This window comes from Populus alba, chromosome 9 (assembly GCF_005239225.2).
Source record: "Populus alba chromosome 9, ASM523922v2, whole genome shotgun sequence".
In the NCBI taxonomy this organism is placed as follows: Eukaryota; Viridiplantae; Streptophyta; class Magnoliopsida; order Malpighiales; family Salicaceae; genus Populus; species Populus alba.
The window spans coordinates 3,317,613-3,337,395 of record NC_133292.1 but is presented as its reverse complement, the minus strand read 5'-3'; the positions used below and the strand labels follow the sequence as shown (position 1 = coordinate 3,337,395).

Sequence of the window (19,783 nt, the reverse complement as noted above, 5' to 3'; positions counted from 1 at the left end):
GAAGATATAGAAACATTGAAAACTAAACAATCACTATCTTCTTTTTCTTTGATGCCAATAATTCTTCCTTGTCCAGGAACAATTGTGATTACAAAAAACCATGTACACTAACTTGTCAAAAATTGATGAGAGTGTGGTAAACAAACAAAAGAATAACAACATTCTGCAGAAGAAATCACCCAGTCACCTCACTCACCCCTTCAAAGCAAAACAAACTGTATATAAACAAATAAATTAATAAATGAAAAATGAACTCAAAGGCATGCTTAGGCTGTTTCTGTCTGTGTTTCCTGCAATAAAAAATGGAAATCAGATCTTTGACGGAGTAGCGGTGGAGGATCCATGTTGGATAAGTGGATTGCACTCAAGGATCCGAATATCTCTTCCATTGAAAAAGGTATGCTGAAACCAAACCAAATGATAGTTATTTACATTATTAATTTTCTTTCTTTCTTCTTCTTGCAGTGCTGGTGGAAAATTAGTAGTGATAAGAAAAGAAAACATTGCTAGTCTTAGCACTTATCATACCTTGAATCAACATCAAGTAAGAATGTATTATTAGGCATGCTTATTGAATCTTCTGCCATTAGGGTTCTCATTCTGCCAATCACCTGTAAAAAGGATATTTAATTTTTCTTAACCAAGCCCACTTCGGACTAACTACTAAACAACTAAAAGAGAGTGCTTTGCTTACATCTGAAGATAATCCCTGAGTTCCATATTTGTCATCCAAGAACATAGTCCCAATGCGATATATTTGTGGAATGCTCAACATCTATCAAAAATTAAATTAGCAAATTTTATTATATCATAGTTTTAGTTCGTTTTATTTACTATGCACACGCTAAATTACTTACTGGGCAGAGTTCATTTGTGATCTCATCCGAAGATTTTTGAGCCTTTTGATGCGAAACCTACATGCATATATTATCAAAACAATCCATTGATTAGTTCAAATCAAATTCACCATTCTGGAACTAAGTCCAAGAAACAAAGAAAGGCCTTTTCGGTTTTCTAAAAGGTGTACCAGAAACCCAATAGCTTGTCTTATGTGTCGGAGTTCATCCCATGACGATCCTGCGAACTGTGAAATAAATAACAAGATTATTAGAGTAATTTTCTTTCTTTTCTGCATTGCTAATCATACATTGATTGCCTTTTTGCTTACCTGATCTGATGCTTTGAGACACCACTGTTCCAATTCCTGCAAACCAGCCTTTACATACTCTCCATTGCTAAATGAGCAGCACTCACGACGAAGCAATAAGCTGCCAGATCAACCATTTGGATTGAGTATCAACATAGATTATGAGAATGCATTGTTAAACACATGAAATAATAATAAAAAAAAAATAGAAATGAAAAATCTTCTTACCTATTAAAAAGCTGTACATTTATGAATGAGAAAACCTGACTAAAGATTTTCCTTGTGAATACAGGAGGGACCTGAAAATTTCAAAAGGTTAGGTGATAAATACTTTCCTTCCCAGTCTCTGTACTGATACTTCAAGTCTGGAAAACCTAGTAGGGAGAAGATTCATTCTTACATGGTTCTCTGTCATTATGCCCAAGGTCTGATCTAGCTTATTGACAATGCTTTGCCAGTGTATATTTGACGATTGCTGTTTGGCAACAATACTCAAATGGATATTTTTGGATGACCCTCTTATTGATCTAGCTCTTATGGATCTTGGAGCCTGTTCATTTAAGTAAACATGAAATTGCCTTTAAATGACTCAACTCTTACTTTTTGTGAATTCACTCTTATCCAATATGCTTACTTGGATGCACAAATTCAAAAATGGACCAATCTCTTTCTTCACACTGTCTCTGATCAGCCCGTATATTTTCTCCACGTATGCAGTCAGATGTTGCTTAAACAGCAGTGCTGGGTACTTAGCTTCCACTTTTGATTGATCATTCCCTTTTCCCACCATTCCACTGTACCCACTTGACATTCCCATGCCTACTGAAGATGCACGGAATCCCTGATATTGGATGCTCGAGTATTATGATTTTGTCATGGAATTAGATTTACTAAAGAATTAACATGATAGCACTTACCAGTGCCATTCTACCAAATAAGGTAGCAGGGGATGTTCGGTTACGCTGTGAAGATATTTTGGTTGTGTTGCTTGCTTTAAGAGTATTTTGAAGCAGATACAAAAGGGTAGAAGTTGTTGATAGCCAATATGCTAGATCAGTGATGTTGTCTTGACTCTACAATAGCACAATATAGAAAATCAGTATCACAACATTACGAAGTATATGATGCAAAACTGATAGTATTTTAATTTCCTTATATCTGGTTATTGTAGTTCCATTGGTTAAGGATTCCACCTCTATTGATGATCGAATTGTGTGAATAATCCTATCAAATATAGTTGTCTTCTCTGCTTCGAAGGATCTCCACTGAAGAAGTGATTTATACACAACACAGGCGGCAACAGGTCTGGTCTCATCAAACCGCTTATCTTCTGTAAGACACTTGATAAGTACATCATGGTTTTCCTGTCCATAGAGTAGACATAATAGAATGTCCTTTTCAGCAATTACAAAATTGAAGCACAGACACTCTTTTGAAATATTTTCTGGGTTTTGCAAGAATTCAGCATCCAGCTGGGTACCTGCTGCCTGTCTGTTAGGGGTCTTTGTGTAGTTAAGAGGGAGATGGGAGGCCCGGATTCCTGGATACAAAATTTATCATTAGGTCCAGGGTTAATTTATGGCACTATCTATTTGCTTCTGGAAATGTGTGTTTAAGGAAGGTGGCTGTACCTTTGTCATTTGAGGCTCTTCTTCTGTTTGATGTCCATTCTCAAAACTCTGAATCATTAAACAAGGTTAATGAAAAATTGTAAGATGATTTTATCCAAGGAAAACGACAGTTTTAGAGAAGCATACCTTGACTTGAGGCAGAATCCTTTCAGGAGTCGCTACCTGTTCCACAATTGCTGGTTGTTTGTGGAGCAATTCATTCTCTGACTCCAGCTCTGCAATCTTACTCTTGAGTCTGGATAAAAGGTACCAAGCTTTCAGATTTGTATGAGAATGAGCAGTTTAATCTTTGGGCTTCAGGATTTTTTAGAAACTTCATGGTAAATTGACATGTTGCTTACCCAGTTCAACTTGGCCATACAAAACCGAATCAATTTCAAGTACCAAATTAGATTTACAGGTATCTCTGCTAAATAATCTACAACATTCCATTTTTCCACGATTTGTTTAATTGGCTGATGTTGTGTTATAGAAATTTTTCTGCCATGTAGAAGCAGGTCCTCCATTACACACACCCACACCCACACCCACACCCACACACACATGCAAATATCTCTTTTGTCACTCATCAATGGCACTATCAGCCGTACTCTGTTGCATCTCATCATGGATTTTCTCCGTTAGCTAATTTTTATGGGAAAAATGTATAGAGGGGGAGATAGATTAATTTTTCAGGTTTAATTATGTGACTGAGTCTTACATTTTTAATTCTTCAGAGAGATCCTCATTTGTTGATGCATCCAAAGCCTGCTGCCGTAAAACTTGATTCTCTGATTCGAGGTTGGACAAATTTAATTCCAATCTAAAAATCATAAAGAGTTAGTAAACCCCAGCTAAAGATCACACAATGCCTGTGTAATAAAGCCATGGAAATTACCTTTCAATGGCGTCTTGAAGTTTCATTGTTTTCTGGTGTGATTCTTCAGCTTCTATAATTCTTGCTTTGCTCTCTTTCTCAAGTTCAGAACACTTATTCTCGAATTCCTCCATCTTCTTCTTCAGCTCACTTAGCTCATTCTATGCATTCATAATATAAATTATATCATCCATCTAGGCAACAGTAGACTTATGTGCGCACTTGTGTGTGCTTGGTATGCATGAAGTTGTTGTTAGGCTTGACAATTTACTCTTTTCCAGAGTTTTTGTTCTTTTGGTCCACCAATTTTGACTCCTCGAGTTAATTATTTACAATTTCACATAAAGCTATAACTTGTGTCAAAATTGTCAATGAATGCAGCATAATGTAATATACTGATGCTGCTGTAGGATGTTAGGTGGTTGAACAGTGTCATACCTCCAATTCATCATTCTGGTTCTTGAGTAACTCCAGCTTGGTGTTATCCACAACTGGCACCTCTTTGATAACCGGTGGAGCTTGTTCTATAGCTAACCTTGCCGCTTCTTTTTCATGGATTATTGCGGCATGGGCTTCATCTAGTTGACCTTGCATCTCATGTAATGAACTTTGCAGTTTTGCAATTTCTTGCCCTTTGGCTTCTTCAAGATCAAGCTACACACACACACACACACACAAATGTCATGGGCATAGTTTGGCCAATCGAAGAGGAGCTTAGCAACAAGATTGGACATTGTTAGCAAGTTTCTTTACAACTTTAGATTCTTGGGCATTTTGGGGGAGTAATTGACTGTCTAAATAACTGATTGTCAAATCAGCATGTACAAGGAAGCATATAGGATGTGTTCGATATGTAGGTGATAATTTTCCTGCACTGTTAGTGAAATGCCATTTAAATTTGTAGACGAATAGTGTCCATTTCTAAATTTAATTGTGCTTTGTTAAACAAAAAACAATTCATTTCTTTCTAGTTGCATGATCAAACTATTACTGTGCTACTAATTATACTTTTTTTGGAACTTTGATATAAAATATACCCTCAAGTGCTTTTCAAATTCTAGTCGCCATGTTAGCTCTTCAACTCGCTTCTCTAGCTTGTCCTTAGCTTCCTTTAGTGCCCCAGTTTCTCTTGCAGCCTGCATCAGTATATTTGTCAGCTCTATTGTGCAAATACCAACTGTAATTATAATGCAACAGAATTGTTGAATGTCAAGAATTGGTAGAGAACTGCAGTTAAAACTGCTTATAGGTAGTTACACTCACCATCTTGAGCTTTCTAAGCTCCTTCCTAGCTGTCCTTGCTCTCCAAAGACATTGCAATGCTAGAGTTGCGATCTTATGCTGCTTATATGCAGAAAGAGAATGGTATCTTCTCCATCGAGTCTATAAAATTAAAGATTTGATAAGACGAGAAAAAATATTAGTCAGAAATTATTCATTTGAGCACTCTGGAATTGCTTGTTCTTTTGCATGATGTGGTACAAAAAATAATAATTAAATTCTATTCGTTTGAACCTGAACAAATGCCATGTTTGCTATGTTTATCCGATCTCATGTTTGCTCTTATGTTGACATTATATTTTCTTAATTTCCAGCTCTTCCTAGAAATCATTTTGATTCCACTCTATTTCTAATCACATTCTCCTTGATTCCCTATGATTTAAAACTTATGTAAGTAGAACAGCCAGATAGTACATCACCTGAATTACAGTTGCAGCCTTGGTTCTTCTTCTGTATCTGTATTCATTACGTGCTGCCATTGCTCGCATTCCAGTTTGGATAGCTTTTGCTGATGCTTGCAAGTTAGTGTAAAATGTTCTTGCTCTATGAGTACGGACATTCTTTTGTATACGGATAGAAGCTGCTTCCTTCCTCATATGTTCATATATCTTACGGGCAAGTTGCGCTGCACAAGAGGCAAGACAAAAGAAGTATTGTCATCTCAGACTTCTATGTTTTCTAGGCTGACTTCAAATGGTGGTCTGGCTCATTTTCAGTTAGGATCAAGTCATGGCCATAAAACCTGATTTTTCTATCGAAAATCATAATGATATTCGACCAAACAACCATATTACATCTTGATATTGAAAACATTTCATTAACAATCATGGCAATTCCAAAATTAACAAAGTACTTGTTCCTGGCCAATGGAGTTGTCGATGCCTAACTCAAACACAAGTATTTTAGAATGGCAGGATTCTGTTAACCAAATATGGCATGCAAAACTATTCAATCACTCTTCATCAGTGCAAGTTGCTTCACTCGTCATGCTTTACAGTGCAAGATGCAATTACTTGGGAAAAGAAAGCTAACCTCTCCAGAGTTTCTGCAAATGAATTGTAGCTCTTCTTAGGGTGATGAACTCTTTTCTGGCCAGATATGTTCGGATTTGTCTCTGGATTCGCCTGACAGCATTAGCCAAAATTTCAGCTCTTCGTGCATCTAACTCAGCCATCTGCCCAGCTCTGAGGAACACCTTTGTTTTCCCAATCTAAACCAGGCATTTAGGGGAAAATGTTACACAACATATTTTATAAACATGGCTCCTTTTTATTATTGTCATGATTAAACATACCTGATAGCCCTTCAAACCCATCCTGTCCAAGATGGAAACGCTAGCTGATTTTTCGTCAGACCTGCCCAGAAGAAACAGTGAACGTTATGGTTGGACCAATATGAAGTTCAAGATGATTTAGGTGTTGGAGAATAGTTAGTGAGGAACAGCTGAGTAGATGTTCCAACTCAGCTGTCACAAACTTCGGTCAGCTCCTGTTAGATAAGATACAATTTCTGCCAAAATAATTGGTGTAGCTCAACAGGTCAATACTCTCATTGCAGCCTTGACTATGAGACCTCCATGCTACAATTGCATAATGCGAAATGAAAAGTAACTGCACAAGAATTCATACCCATCTAGAACATCAGGAGCCAGCATTCCAAAACGATCAAGGAACTCATCAAATGTTCTTTTGGTTGGATAACCAGCACAACTTATCCTAATCGCCTCTAGTACTCCCTGTTGTAAAATCCATTTGAATAATCATTATAAATCAGAGCAGCTTGATAAATAGTTTGGAAACAGACATGTTTTGCCTGATCTGAAAAGTGAAAATCAAAGCGATATATGTCCTTGACAAGGAAGCAAGTGAATTTATCTTACCCCACATCTTAGTTGGTTTAAGACATTGTAGTTCTCAAAGATTCCAGGCTTTAGTACTGTATTCGGCTTTACACATCTGATGTAATGTGGTTCTGTTGTGTTCAATGTCTCCATCAAAGCTTGTAATTGTTGCTGGATGTTAATTTTGAGCCAAGAATCAGTCATTGTCTGAATTATTTTCTGTATCATACTGGATGCTGCTTCTGTGTGGATAAAGCTTACCTTGAAGCGGGTACCAATTGAAGGGAACTTGGATTGCTTAGATGTTTCTTCAGGTAGTGGAGGGAAAAGGTTAGCAACAAAAGGACACTTGGAAGCATCTAATAGAGCTTGATGTTCCGCTACAACATAGTCTTTATTTTTGTCTAGAAAATGATCTGCTTGGTATGTAACCTGCTCACAGAATGGCTCAAAGATTAGAAATCCACAAATGTGGTTCCTTTAGCTGGTGTTCAGGAATAAGATTCAAAACATCACTTACATCTCCCGCATAATGATTGATTGTGAAGGCTGTTCGAGCAAGTTTCGGCTTGCTGAAGCGTTTGTGAGCTTTATATGTCTGGTACATCTTTTGTGCAAATGTCTCATGGGTTGACTTGGGAAACATGCTGCATTAGGAAGGTACTCATTCTTACATCCCATGATTTCAACATTCATTTATTTTCCTTTTCCCCTTTTGATTTCTTTTATTATATTCTCTCAACTGCCTAACGATAAGTATAGTCGGGTCTAGAGAATTCAAGGATTTATACTTTTTTTCTTTAGAATAAGTATTCAGACGTTTTGTGGTGCTAGCTTTGGTAACTTCGATTACCTCCTATTATGCAAAACAAGTTTCAGAAGAAATGTTTTGCTTGCTTTCATAACATTCACTTACATTTTCTGTAGCCTTTTGCTTCAAGTTTTATTAAATCTCTTACGATCATGTAGTTCGCCCGCTCCACTTTCCATTAATATTACTTAACTGACATTTAATTCCCTAAGCTATCATGCACACCTTTATGTGTTAGGTATGACTATTCATGTAGAAGGTAAATAATTCCACAGCTAGATTAGTTAATAACTTTTTCAATATAGAAGGGAATCACATACCAGGCTTCATCAAGAAGGGCTATAATACCTCCCGGTTTCTGCAGGCACGGGCATAATAACCGTGTGTCAATATTTCATTAATAGAATAATATGTTACTTTGACATGCAGTGCTCTTACCTTCTCAATAAGATCCAAAACATCCTGGTTGTCTACGAATTCTACATAGCTCCAGTTTATCTCCTCTCGTGTATACTCTTCTTGCTCCATCTTGAATACATGCTGTGGATAGAGATTCATGTGTGCATAAAAAAAAGAAAAAAAAAGCACTTATGATTTATGAAGATGTTGAAACTCAAAACTAGGAATCTCAACCCTACCTGGTTAAAATGCTGTTGTAACTTCTCATTTGTCAAGTTGATACAGAGCTGCTCAAAACTACAGTATTCATCACATGATGAGATATTCATGTTGAAATATTTATTCGAAGATAACTTCATATATAGTTTCATGTACCTGTTAATCTTGAAGCTTTCAAAGCCATAAATATCAAGGACTCCAATTAAGCTTGCTGCGTTAGGATCTTGACCAATTGAACTATTGATCTTGTCTACAATCCTGCAACATTCAATTGACTCTTCTCTTGTTAATTCCTTATTTACTGGGATCAAGATGATTCCGAATGAACAATTGAGAAACTGAAGTTATGTTAGAGAACTATTATATCGGCTTTGTACGGCCGATCTATTAGCAGCATCCATATTTGATATCACCAACGAAACATTATCTAAGTTCAGAATTCGGCTGAAGTACATTGTTGCAAAACATCCTGAACAAATGATAAAATTGATGCTCTTTTGCTACTGTTTGCATGTAGAGTCAAATAAATTTCTGGTCTAGATGAATGAGTTTGATTTTCTTACCAGTCAAACAGCTTTGAGTATACGGTCTTGGCCAAGGCATCACGACTTAGGACAGCTAAATCTGGGTCCAGAGGTTTTGTAATGTTACCATCTGGAGTCACTATAACCCGCTTACAAAGTGAGTCTTCCAGTGCCTTCTCATCACACCTAAATCAAAGCATTTTGTGAGATAGTAACATGGCATCACTAGATATTATAGCATCATCTTTTATTTTGGTGGTCAAAATAAGTCAGAGTGCTAACTTCAATAGCTCTGCTGCCGTTCGAAGATGGTAGCGTGATTTATCATCCTTAAGTTTAGAAGAATCCACTTCCTTCCCTTTGACAAAGTCAATGTTTCCGATATGGAGGATTGCAGCTACTATGCTGAATATAGCATCCTACAGAAGAGAAAACTCCCCTTTGTTATTCTGGAACATGTATCTCCATGCTAAGTAATCCATTCCTGTAGGGATGGGAAGAGTAAGAACCTGTTCATCCTGGCTGATCCCGACAATATCCATTGCATTTCTGGTCTCCAAATACTCCCTTGCATCATCTACATTTGCAACTTCGTAACAGTTTGTTTGATTTAAATAGTGGAAAGTTCTCGGGTCCCCTAACTTGTATTTCTTGACATCCTGAAAGGGAACATCAGTTAGATAGCTTTTCCTGAATGGCCACGAATTCTTGCTGTTGTCAGGAAATCACCTCTGGTGGTGCTGCACAGAGCATGTAAAAACAATGGTAGCTTCTCTCTGGGTCAGAGACTTGGCAAACACGTGATCTTTCGAGAAGATAAGTACGAACTGCAGCTCCAGATATTTTCCCATGCTTGTCAAATTGTATCTCAACAAACTTGCCAAATCGACTGATTGACCACCCAATTTTTGTAAGTTTAACACCCAAGTTTTAGAAGAAATAGAACGTAGATAGAGCATCTAAATTTCACCTCGAATTGTTGTTTTTGACAGTTTTTGCGTTCCCAAATGCTTCCAATACTGGATTGGACTGAAGTGGAAATTAATACAAGTCTTCATTCAATTAGTTCAGTAGTTGAATCACCTAAAAGGCAATATTTTGTCATATATAGTTTTTAACCTACCTCCAAAACTTGCTGTTCTACTGTTCTTCCTTCACTACCTGCAGATCTCCCCCCCATGAAGGCGAGGTATCTCATGAGCATCTTTGTTGTCTCTGTTTTACCAGCTCCACTCTCTCCACTTACCAAGATGGACTGGCTGCCCTGTTCATTTATCATTGCTCTGATGTTTGAAGTTATCATATTAGCTTGATACATATATATGTATATATTAAAAATATATTAGTTACAAGATATGTTGAATTCAGCTCATGCATGTTAATTAAACTTAGTTTTTGATCTGTTGATATTACCTGTAACAAGTGTCTGCCACAGCAAAAAGGTGTGGACTTAGCTCTCCAAATGCAGCTCCCTTGTACTGCTCCATCATGTGGACGTCATACAGATGTGGCAGTCTTCGGAAAGGATTTACCGCTATTAGAATGTTCCCAGTGTAAGTCTGCTTATTTCAGTACTGATCATCAGTATACTGGTTTGTACATATATCTATGTTCTATAGTCTCAAGACTAATTCCTAAATTATATTCAATTAAATTTACGGTGGTGTCAGATGCATCAACTAATGTTGACTCACATATATCTCATTGAGTGCAAACCGGCAAGCAAGGTTATGCAAGACTCCTGGTTCATGGAGGTATGCTAATTTCGTCATGTCATCGACTCCTGCTGGCGGCGCCTCTGTGTCTCTTGGATATATACTTGAAATATCTGCAACTATCTGGAGTTGAGGTAAGAATCAATAAGGAATTCTTGTCCATATCAATCAATACTTCGAACTTCATCTATCTAGTTCATATGTTGGTGGCTGGTGTCTAAGAACAAAGCTCAAACATAATAATGTAGCATAAATCTTGACCGATTATGGAGTCAAGAAAATTTAATGAATGATAGAGCGGTATTTTTGTTTGAGTGATGTAAGCTTTTGCCTCTTTTTCTTATTTGTAACAGCTAGCAAGTGTTATAACAGTTGTCTAGATTGTTTCAGAAGAAAATTGCAATTTAAATTTAAACGTCAGCCGATGTCCTGAATATACAAAGCAGAAGTTACAGAGTATATATTTATCTATCTTGTAATTGATTTTTGTTTGTCCACAATATACCTTTCCCCTAAGTATGCCTAGCTACCATGATATAAACAATCAAGTTTCACGATGTAATGGATCGCTAGCAGAGTCAGATTCTTGCAAGATATTCACTAGGTGTAGTTAGCATTCATGCACGGTTACTAATGGATCTCTTTCCATCCTTTGGATCCTGGATTTCAAAGGTATTTAGTTTTTCTACTATATCAGTACAAAACCCTTTCAATAGACTAGATGGTTTCAAACTCTGAGTACCATATTTACATGATCTGAACTAGTATGGAAGAGATTGGATGACATAGTTAAACAGGAAGCCTCACAGTTTTTCCATTTGAGGTGGTAATGGTGGCATCTCTGCCCTTGATTTCTGTAACTTCACCCTCCAACCATGCTTCCTCATGATCCTCAATCCAAACATGCGATCCAACTATGATGTTTACCGGGGTTCCCTGGATACATCATCCAAGACAGAGAGCATAATATCAATCATTTCAAATACTTTGCTAGTAAATCAAAGAGTGGAAAATGAACCAACAAGAAAACCCATGATCGGGAAGCTTACCATATTGAAAAGCTTGTTTATACGATCATCAAATGTTTTTCAGAATCGGAATGATGTAAAGATGCAGATGGGAAAAATGTAATGGTTTTGAGAGAAAGAGAGAAAAGAAGAAGAAACGTAGGAGCTAGCTAGGTAGGAGAATGGGAATGTCTTTTTAATCAAGGGTGGTCATAGAGCCACTGGGTGTTGGATTAAAGAAGTTGAAAGTATAAAAGAATGTTGAAAAGGAATTCAAAAAGCAGAGGGAGTGCAGGGTGTGGCAACTCAAAAGCAAAAGGAAGCAGTCAGCCAGCCAGCCAGCCAGCCACCCCTCACCTCCCGCCCCCACTCCATTGCCAACCTTTTTTGCTCATCATACGTAGGATGCTGACCTGGCGCCGCTAGAGAAGCCCCCACAATCTCTTCATTAATTGCTTAAGCCATACGTAGCAGCTACAAGCAGAATTCGATTCCCATCATCCCGCAGATACATTATGTTGCGGTGACGGACAGAGTCACGGTACTGTTCCATTGCAGAGCCCAACCTTGATTGTTTATGCAGAGGGGTCGTCTTGTAGCTCTAGTTTAGCAGCATTGCTCAATTAAGTGTGGTGTAAACAGCTTTAGTGACGTTTAGAAGTGCTGTTGAAGTTTAGTGACCTCATGTTGCACACACGCGCGCATGTACATATATGCATTCAGCCGGATAATGGAATATGTCAAGCATTCTGTCGAAGTCAACGTCTCGGATGGAAGAAGGGGACAGTTTGGTGATTCCCATTCATTTGTAAAGCAAGAAACAGGAAAGCTGATTTCAAGAATCCAGTCACAGAAAGACACCTATGTTTTTCTACAATTCAAATCATGGGCGGGTGGACCATAGCCATACATGCATCCCCTCTCTTTACGCTTACCGAACACGAGGGCCCCCTGCGGGCTGTGGGGTTTGTCTTTGAAGGGGAAGGCCGGTGGAGAAGATATTCCTGCCGGTGCCGGATTTTGGCTATTTCACATGGGGAAAAGGTCCTCTGTTGTGGGACCTCAAATACTATATAAAAAAAGCTTTCCAACCATGCTGCTGCTGCTTTTTTTTTTTTGCTTTTACTTTTCTCTCTTTATTAACTCGTCATTTTCATAGCCGAGACTTGGGGTGTTCAATCATTATTCTTGCTCGTCAAGGCTGTGCTCCGAGGGGGCATGGAGAATCACCCCGCGTAGACTCAGATGAACCCACCGAGGCCATCTGTTCTTATCTTACTCGGTTGCTTTCTGCTGTCAGAATTTTGCCCCCAGGCTGCGGGGATCGAGTCCTTAGAAAAAACTGCGACTCTGTACTGTACTTCACCGCTGGCTGTGAGGTGAGTGCTTGTCCTGTCCTGACTCCTGACTCCGGGGACAGAAGTTAAGGCTTTGATGTAAGTTAGTGATGATGCACATGTGCATGTGGTCTGCTTATGGCTCCTAATCAGCCCGATGCTACAACTTGTTTACTAAGCAGATGTGATGGGACCATCTCAGTTAGATCGATTAGATTGGACAAAAGTGAGTGTTTTCGATACAATTTATGTACAATATTAATTGCTACCTTACAAAATTAATCACATAAAAAATCAAAATTAATTACATAGAAAATCAAAAACCTAAATCTCAACGCCTCAATAAATGATTTCTTTACTGCGTAAAAATCCATCGACATCCAATTAATTTCCTTCTTGATTGGGGATCAGGGGTTCCCTCTTTTTTTGGCAAAGATTTCACTTTTTTTTTGTTTATAATTGCTTTTCACCTCGGGTTAACTAAGGTTTTCATACACTATTGAAAATAAATATAATATATAGTTGATTTATAAATAATAAATTTAATTTTAAAAAATACTAGTTAAACACATAAAAACTCCTAGGATATTTAACTTTATTAGACAATTAAGGTTCATATATGGGTTCAGAAATATCTCTAATATGACAATTTAGTAATTTTTTTATTAACTTGAACACTAAGTTAGAAATATCTTCAACAATCACTTGATTTGATATATTAGTTGCCAGGAATTCTAACATTAATAAAGCACTTGTTGGAGTTATATCTTCGGGTGCTCATCATTACCATTTTAATTCAAAACCATACCACTCCAATTCAATTCATATTCTTCTTGATTATTTGGTCTAGATTGTGAATCATTATTCCTCAAATTTAAATTTATATCTATAAAATCTTAATCTAGCGTTTGAATTTTCTTCTAGTACTCCCCTTGAAGTTAAGACTCAAAGAAAAAAAAAACATGGTTTTTTCATAAAAAAACAATATCTATTTGATAAATATTTATTCATGATAACCTCGATATCTCTTTTATTCATGACTTTAGAAACAATTAGAATAGAAGGTAAAAGAAATATGGGGTTTAAGTATCATTGACAATAAATATAAATTTTTGTGAGGATGAATTAAGAGATGAGATAGAGTCAAAACTAGACGGATCTTCAAATTCTTGTTCTTGAGAAATTGCGATTCTTTCTATTTTTTCTAAAAAGTCACACACAAACATAATACCTTTCTCTTTCAAAGAGAGAATAATTTGATTTTTTTTTCTTGAGGATTCAAAGACTTTTTAAAAACGAATAAAAAACAGACAACAATAAAGAAAAAATCAAGGGTTTAAATTTTTTAAAACCTGATAATTATATAGAAAATCAATAACCTAATAATTAAGAAACTCCAAATCTCTACACAATAATTCAGGAAATCTCAAGAAATCCAACTCCAGTTGGATGGAAGAAAAATAGTCCTTTTTTATTAGTCTTATATGCGCATAAGAACACCATTATAATAAGATTTGCCATGCCCCATCCGGTCTAATTTTATGTATGGAATGCTATCACATTTTTCCAATACCATAATCCATATAGTACATTTTACACCGCAGCCTCTCGTGCTCAATTTTTTCGAAGGGCTTGTGCTGATGTGTCATCAAAAGACACAAGTAATTGAATAACATGTAAAAATTGATGTTTTGGGATTTCATTATTGTGCTTTCATTTAAAAATATATTAAATAATATTTTAATATTAACAAATAAAAATAATATAAAAAAACAAAAAAAAAATATTTAATGTGAAGCCTCATAACCAAGGCCCCAGAGAGCCTCACATGGGTCTAGCCCAGGATACAATTAGGAAGCCTGAAATCATCTCTGCCAGTGTTTTATTTTATTTTTGAAGCCCGAAATCAGACGTGCACCAAACAACAATTGGACATTTCCCTTAGAACAAGGCCCCTGTTTAGCATTTTGCCCATCCATGTTTTTGAAAACAGAAAATAGACATAACTAATTATAGTAGTTTGGTTTGAGAATCTTACAGAAGTAAGTACATTCAAGGATAAAATTAACTCGATTATAAATGTTGGAGGATTATCATATCAGATTCATCCATTAACCATAGATTTAATGTGATCTTACTTGCATTTCAGAGTGTCCAGCTCTTCAGATCTTCCCTCTCAAAACCCCATTGAGATTGAAATCACACAGCTAGTTCTTGTTTACATCATATGGTATTCAAACAACGTGAGTTCCACTGCAATAACTGTAATTTTTACGTGCCCCAGAAAATGCAGAAGACGATGGCTCTGTTCTTAATTCTTACAGCATTAAGTTTAATATAGATAAGAAAAAAGAGAAGAAGTCTCCTTTGCATATTAAGAAAAGGGCATAGATGATGAGTGGATTAGCGTGCTAGTTAATCTTGACCATAATTATGGTGTCTTTATTTACTTGCAGAAGCAAAGGCACTAGCATGCGTTCAACACATTACTAAATAGGGTAAGCTTCCCGTACACACAGATACATAAATTATGCAGAACTCTTCCCATTTCACTTAAAATAGTAACACGCGGATCGAAAAACCTTCAGCAGACCATCTCCATCTCCATCTCCATCTCCATCTCAACTAACTAATCCTGCAGAAGGAATTAAAAACATTCGGTTATCAAAGAGAAAGCAGGAAACTGCAGTAAAAGGAAAAAAAAGCAAGCATTGATGGAAGTTGACAGCGTGAGAGAGTTGATATATATGTTACTTGGAACAATCAACACTGGGAGAAATAGTGTAAGGCAAGTTGATTCCACAGTTAGCCGGAAGAGCCTGGGCTAACTGGGGGTTTGGATTTAATGACTTCGAAGCTGATTTGATACACTCACAAGCTGCCTTCTTATCGGCTGAGCTTGATGCAGCCGATTGAAGAGCTGAGGCTCCTGCACAGCATGCAGAAGGTGGTTTCCCAGTGCCGCTCGTAAGGTAGTTCACACAAGGCCTCAGGTCCTTCATCACATCACTGCAGGAAATCGCAGCGTCAGAAATTGGGGCAAGTAAAAGAAACATCATTAGAGCAGCCATTGCTGCCACCACTACACTTGAAGAGTTCATGGCGCAGGAGTCGGTGAGATAAGGCTAACTTGAGCACTTCCCTTGAAACTAGTCTCGGTTTTATAGTGAACCTGGAGGGATCGATACTCACGAGTGCAAGAAAGGTTAGAAAATTCTAAAGATTTAGACGATTCAGTTATCAATGAGTGCAAGAAATTAAAAAGAGGAAATGATCCCTATAAGGTAGTGTAAAAAAGTCAAGTTAGGTGGGATTAATGAAGAAAGTCTCAAGCAAGCTATTGAACCTGCCCATCTTAACTTGTGCAAGAATGGTTACTTCGCGCTAATTGCCTGAAACAAGATTTACCATTCAGCTGTTTTCTCCCCCGTCCCAAGTTCCTCTAATTTCCACCGGAGGCCAATCCTATTAAATAGTCTCTTAAAAAAGTTTAAGTAAAAACTTGAATCCACGTTACTTTGTTTAACTAATTAGTTTTAATTAGAAAAAAAATAAAAATTTAAATTCATGATTATTAAAATTTTGATATCATATCAAAAAATAATTCAAATTCAAAAATTTAAGCTATTTAATAAAACACTAAAATATGATTTATATTATGTTTTAATACAATACGAGAAATACAGTCCATATCGAGTTAAAAACTTATTATAGCTTGTAATAAAAGGATGATATAGACAACCATTTGCATTTGTGATGCATCGGAGCAGTATAACATCGGCAGGCCGGCACCTAATACTCAATACAGAAGTAATGTCAAACCCCCAGTGAAACATTTTGTTGAGCAAGTTCCATCAAATATGTTTTTTCCCCAGTTAAAAGAATATAGAGCAGAAAAACAATAAGACACTCATTTCTCATGAATGGATATCTCAACCATCTATAATTTTTTTCTAATAAATTAACTGATAAATTAGCTTTGCTTTTTGTTACTTGTATTGTTCAACTTAGACTATAAATTTATTATATTACAAGAACAAGAAACAACAGATGTCTTCTCCTACAAGCGGTGGTGTCTGTGGTCCTTGGTTCATCCAAGTGTTGATGGTTAGGAAAAAGAACAAATATTGATGCAGCCAAGTGTTGTCATAGACCAAGTAAATATTATAATTGATGATTTATCTCTACAAAGCAAATTACTAATTAACCACTCTCCTTTTCTGTCAAATGAGCCATTTTGTTTCTGTATTGGTTTGTGTGATTAGACTAGTTCCATTGCAAACAGAAAACAGCTTGTGTACATTATAGTGATGTTCTCCTGATGGGAAACAGTGCCTGCAAAAAATACCCCAGGGGAATCAGTGCAGGTCTATATCTGTGACTCTTCCAATTTCGTTGAAATTATGGTAAGAGGACACCAGCTTTTGTCTAAAAGTATATCAATGTTACTGCAATTCAGTTGTTATTATTGGATATAACTGCTCCTCTTAACACACAGCACAGTGAGGTCAGAATTTAGATGTATTCTGTCAAAAAATTGAAGTACTGCAGTTACATGTGGATAAGTTTCTCCGCAGCTGGGCATGTATACTTTTATGTTTATTGATTCTTGAACCCTCTTGATTGAATTCTGCAATCTATAACATAAAGACAAGGAATACCGAATCTTTGTTACAGAGAGCATGGATGATTCATTTGAGAGAAAATGAAACACAATTTCAAAAATGATTTTACTGTAACTTTGTATGATGATTGCCAAAATGGTTAGCAGAACTACCCATACCTCTTCTGAAATTAAGCTAACAATCACCATGAAAGTGGCTTGGAATTTCAAGCCTGCAGCACCCCTTGATCTTGTTTAAGGTCCATACACTAGTAGGAACAAGAACGAAAAACCGAAAGTGCGACCGGTAATAAAACTCCGTGTGTCCAAAACTGTTGGGCGTGCTTGCTCTGACCATAACGCCGCTTCACCCCCGAGCACCAACTTGGTCTCCTCCGGGGTCAATCCATATGCTATGTCATAGTTATATATGGTTTGCCATGTTTTGAAAGGTCCACACCATGATCCACCACTGCCACTGTCACCGTTTGGTGGTGGTGGATCATAGTGGCTGTCATTCCCAACAAAACCACAACGCCCACAATCCAAGTAATAAAACTCTGAGGAGGACGCAATAGATCTGTAAACAGAAGAAACAACCAGTTTTGTGCTGTTTGGACCGCTGTTCCATGATTGTAGGATGGAATTATCAGGTGGAAAAAATGAAGGGTGTTGTCATCCAATAAAAAGTCTTCCCAGCAAACCACTGTGCGATTGAGGGATACAATGTAAGGGAAGGTTGAGCACACAAATGTCTCAAGGAGTTGACTGAGAGTTCCATTGCCGGGTCTGCTTTCCAACATCCAGGCCTCCAGCATGGTCAAATGCCTCAGGAAACAAGGTAGCTGTAACACCAATTTTTGAGAACTTGGTAGGTCTTTGGATTCAAGGGATTTAGGTGGCCAGTTCCCGGCTCCGAGGCGAGCCGGCCACCCCACTGGCTTTCAGCCGGCCACCAGAACATGTTTGCACAATTCATGAAATCCGGAGAGGCTTCAGCCCACGATCCTGTATGTGCTGCAATTATCAATAATCCCACTTAGTCATCATGCCTTCCAAACAGCACCTTAGAACACAGAACCAAATACATAAGGATACATTAAACCTTCTACACAGATGATTCAACAATGAGATTCACTACTTGCTATTTATCGCATTATTTTTACGAGACATTAACCAGCTCTTCTCATTGAGTTCCCACGATCTAATCCACTCATTTTTCTTATTAACATTTCGGATTGCCTTTCACACTCCAGAAGTTCAAACTTGAAAACAAGTATGAAGCCCTGATACTCTTAACCTGGCATTGACAGAGCATCAGGATGAGGGCAGCAAGGATGATTTTAGCATAAGAGAACAACACAATCTCACCGTTGACTGGATCACATTGCAAGAAACCTTCTTTAAAGAAGTCCTACATGCTTTACGAACTCGAATAAGGTATCTCTTGCGTTGCTTTAAATTTTCTCTTTAGTTCAGTTTTTCCCTGCAATATTTTTTATAGGGAAATAAACAAGGCCGGCATTGCCAAATGTCCACGATATCTTCTATTATGGCCATAGGAAGATTTGGGATTTAAATTTTAGTATTTATTTTAGTTTGAGTTTATAACAGCCTAAAATCAATGTGGAGGACTTGTTTTAGAACTTACGTTTTAGTTAGAGTCTTTTGGTTTGCAGTCAAAAGAGATCCATTAAGGTTATTAGATGGAGGACTATATATTATTTTCTTTGCTGTAAAATCTAAGCAATAATAATATTTTAAATAAATTTATGTTTGGCATGATATAATGTTTTTTTCTTTGCTAAGATAAAAAACAAATTTGACTTGTTAATATATAATTGATCTTGTAGCATCTTCGTATACTTTGAGCTTTTGATTTTCTATAATCAAAGAGTTCAATTTTAATTTTCAATACTTTTAGTTATTAGATATAATGTTATTTTTTGGGTCAAGATTTATCTGTCATTTGAGTTTCAGTTTTTCAAAATTGTGTTAATTTTGCTTGAGAATTTCTGATATTTAAATCTTATTCTAGTACCAATTAATATAAACATCATGGATATAAAAGTTTACAAAACCCACAAGTAAGATTGACACAATTTTGAAAAGACATATAGACCTTCCACAAGCCATCAACTTCTTAAAATGTAATATTAGTTAATTAACTTGAAAAGATCAAATTACCCATGATGGGCTAGAAATAATAAAAAAACCTATGCAAAAAGACCAAAAGGCCTTTGAACTTATATTTTAATTGTTTATTTCAAGGATAAAGATATTATTTTATTGTATTTTAAAAATTAAAAAGACTTAAATACCCTCAACTGACAACTTAAAAAAATTTGAACTAAATTATAATTAAATTATTTTATAATTACAATAAGAAAAAAAGTTATATATACCCCTAGCC

The 19,783-nt window shown here is 36.7% G+C and overlaps 2 protein-coding genes across 4 annotated transcripts; both read right to left on the bottom strand.

The window, feature by feature from the left end:
* Positions 1-15: 15 nt before the first annotated feature.
* On the bottom strand, positions 16-11,745 carry LOC118053768 (myosin-12). Of its 3 annotated transcripts, XM_035065124.2 has the most exons (40): positions 11,473-11,745; positions 11,231-11,359; positions 10,403-10,546; positions 10,122-10,267; positions 9,832-9,991; positions 9,679-9,737; positions 9,438-9,597; positions 9,218-9,367; positions 8,991-9,127; positions 8,748-8,894; positions 8,341-8,442; positions 8,205-8,262; positions 8,005-8,106; positions 7,887-7,924; positions 7,276-7,402; positions 7,017-7,187; positions 6,795-6,926; positions 6,544-6,650; positions 6,210-6,270; positions 5,948-6,125; positions 5,335-5,540; positions 4,898-5,017; positions 4,672-4,770; positions 4,073-4,288; positions 3,656-3,795; positions 3,479-3,580; positions 2,905-3,013; positions 2,779-2,826; positions 2,628-2,687; positions 2,341-2,511; positions 2,065-2,220; positions 1,782-1,988; positions 1,548-1,697; positions 1,376-1,446; positions 1,169-1,268; positions 1,028-1,084; positions 858-914; positions 695-775; positions 529-611; positions 16-402 (listed from the first exon to the last, which is right to left on the bottom strand). In XM_035065124.2, exons 1-40 carry the CDS (start codon positions 11,473-11,475, stop codon positions 267-269), a joined length of 4,680 nt encoding a protein of 1,559 aa, XP_034921015.1. In that variant the 5' UTR covers positions 11,476-11,745; the 3' UTR covers positions 16-266. The 3 variants fall into 3 exon arrangements, with proteins under 3 accessions (XP_034921015.1, XP_034921016.1, XP_034921017.1); XM_035065125.2 differs by lacking the exon at positions 11,473-11,745 and having other exon boundaries at positions 10,403-10,542; positions 11,231-11,360; XM_035065126.2 differs by lacking the exons at positions 10,403-10,546; positions 11,231-11,359; positions 11,473-11,745 and having other exon boundaries at positions 9,832-9,972; positions 10,122-10,248.
* A 3,434-nt stretch (positions 11,746-15,179) lies between these two features.
* LOC118053772 (non-specific lipid-transfer protein 8) lies at positions 15,180-15,915 on the bottom strand. The gene is made up of 2 exons (XM_035065143.2): positions 15,522-15,915; positions 15,180-15,402 (listed from the first exon to the last, which is right to left on the bottom strand). Exons 1-2 carry the CDS (start codon positions 15,866-15,868, stop codon positions 15,393-15,395), a joined length of 357 nt encoding a protein of 118 aa, XP_034921034.1. The 5' UTR covers positions 15,869-15,915; the 3' UTR covers positions 15,180-15,392.
* Positions 15,916-19,783: the final 3,868 nt, after the last annotated feature.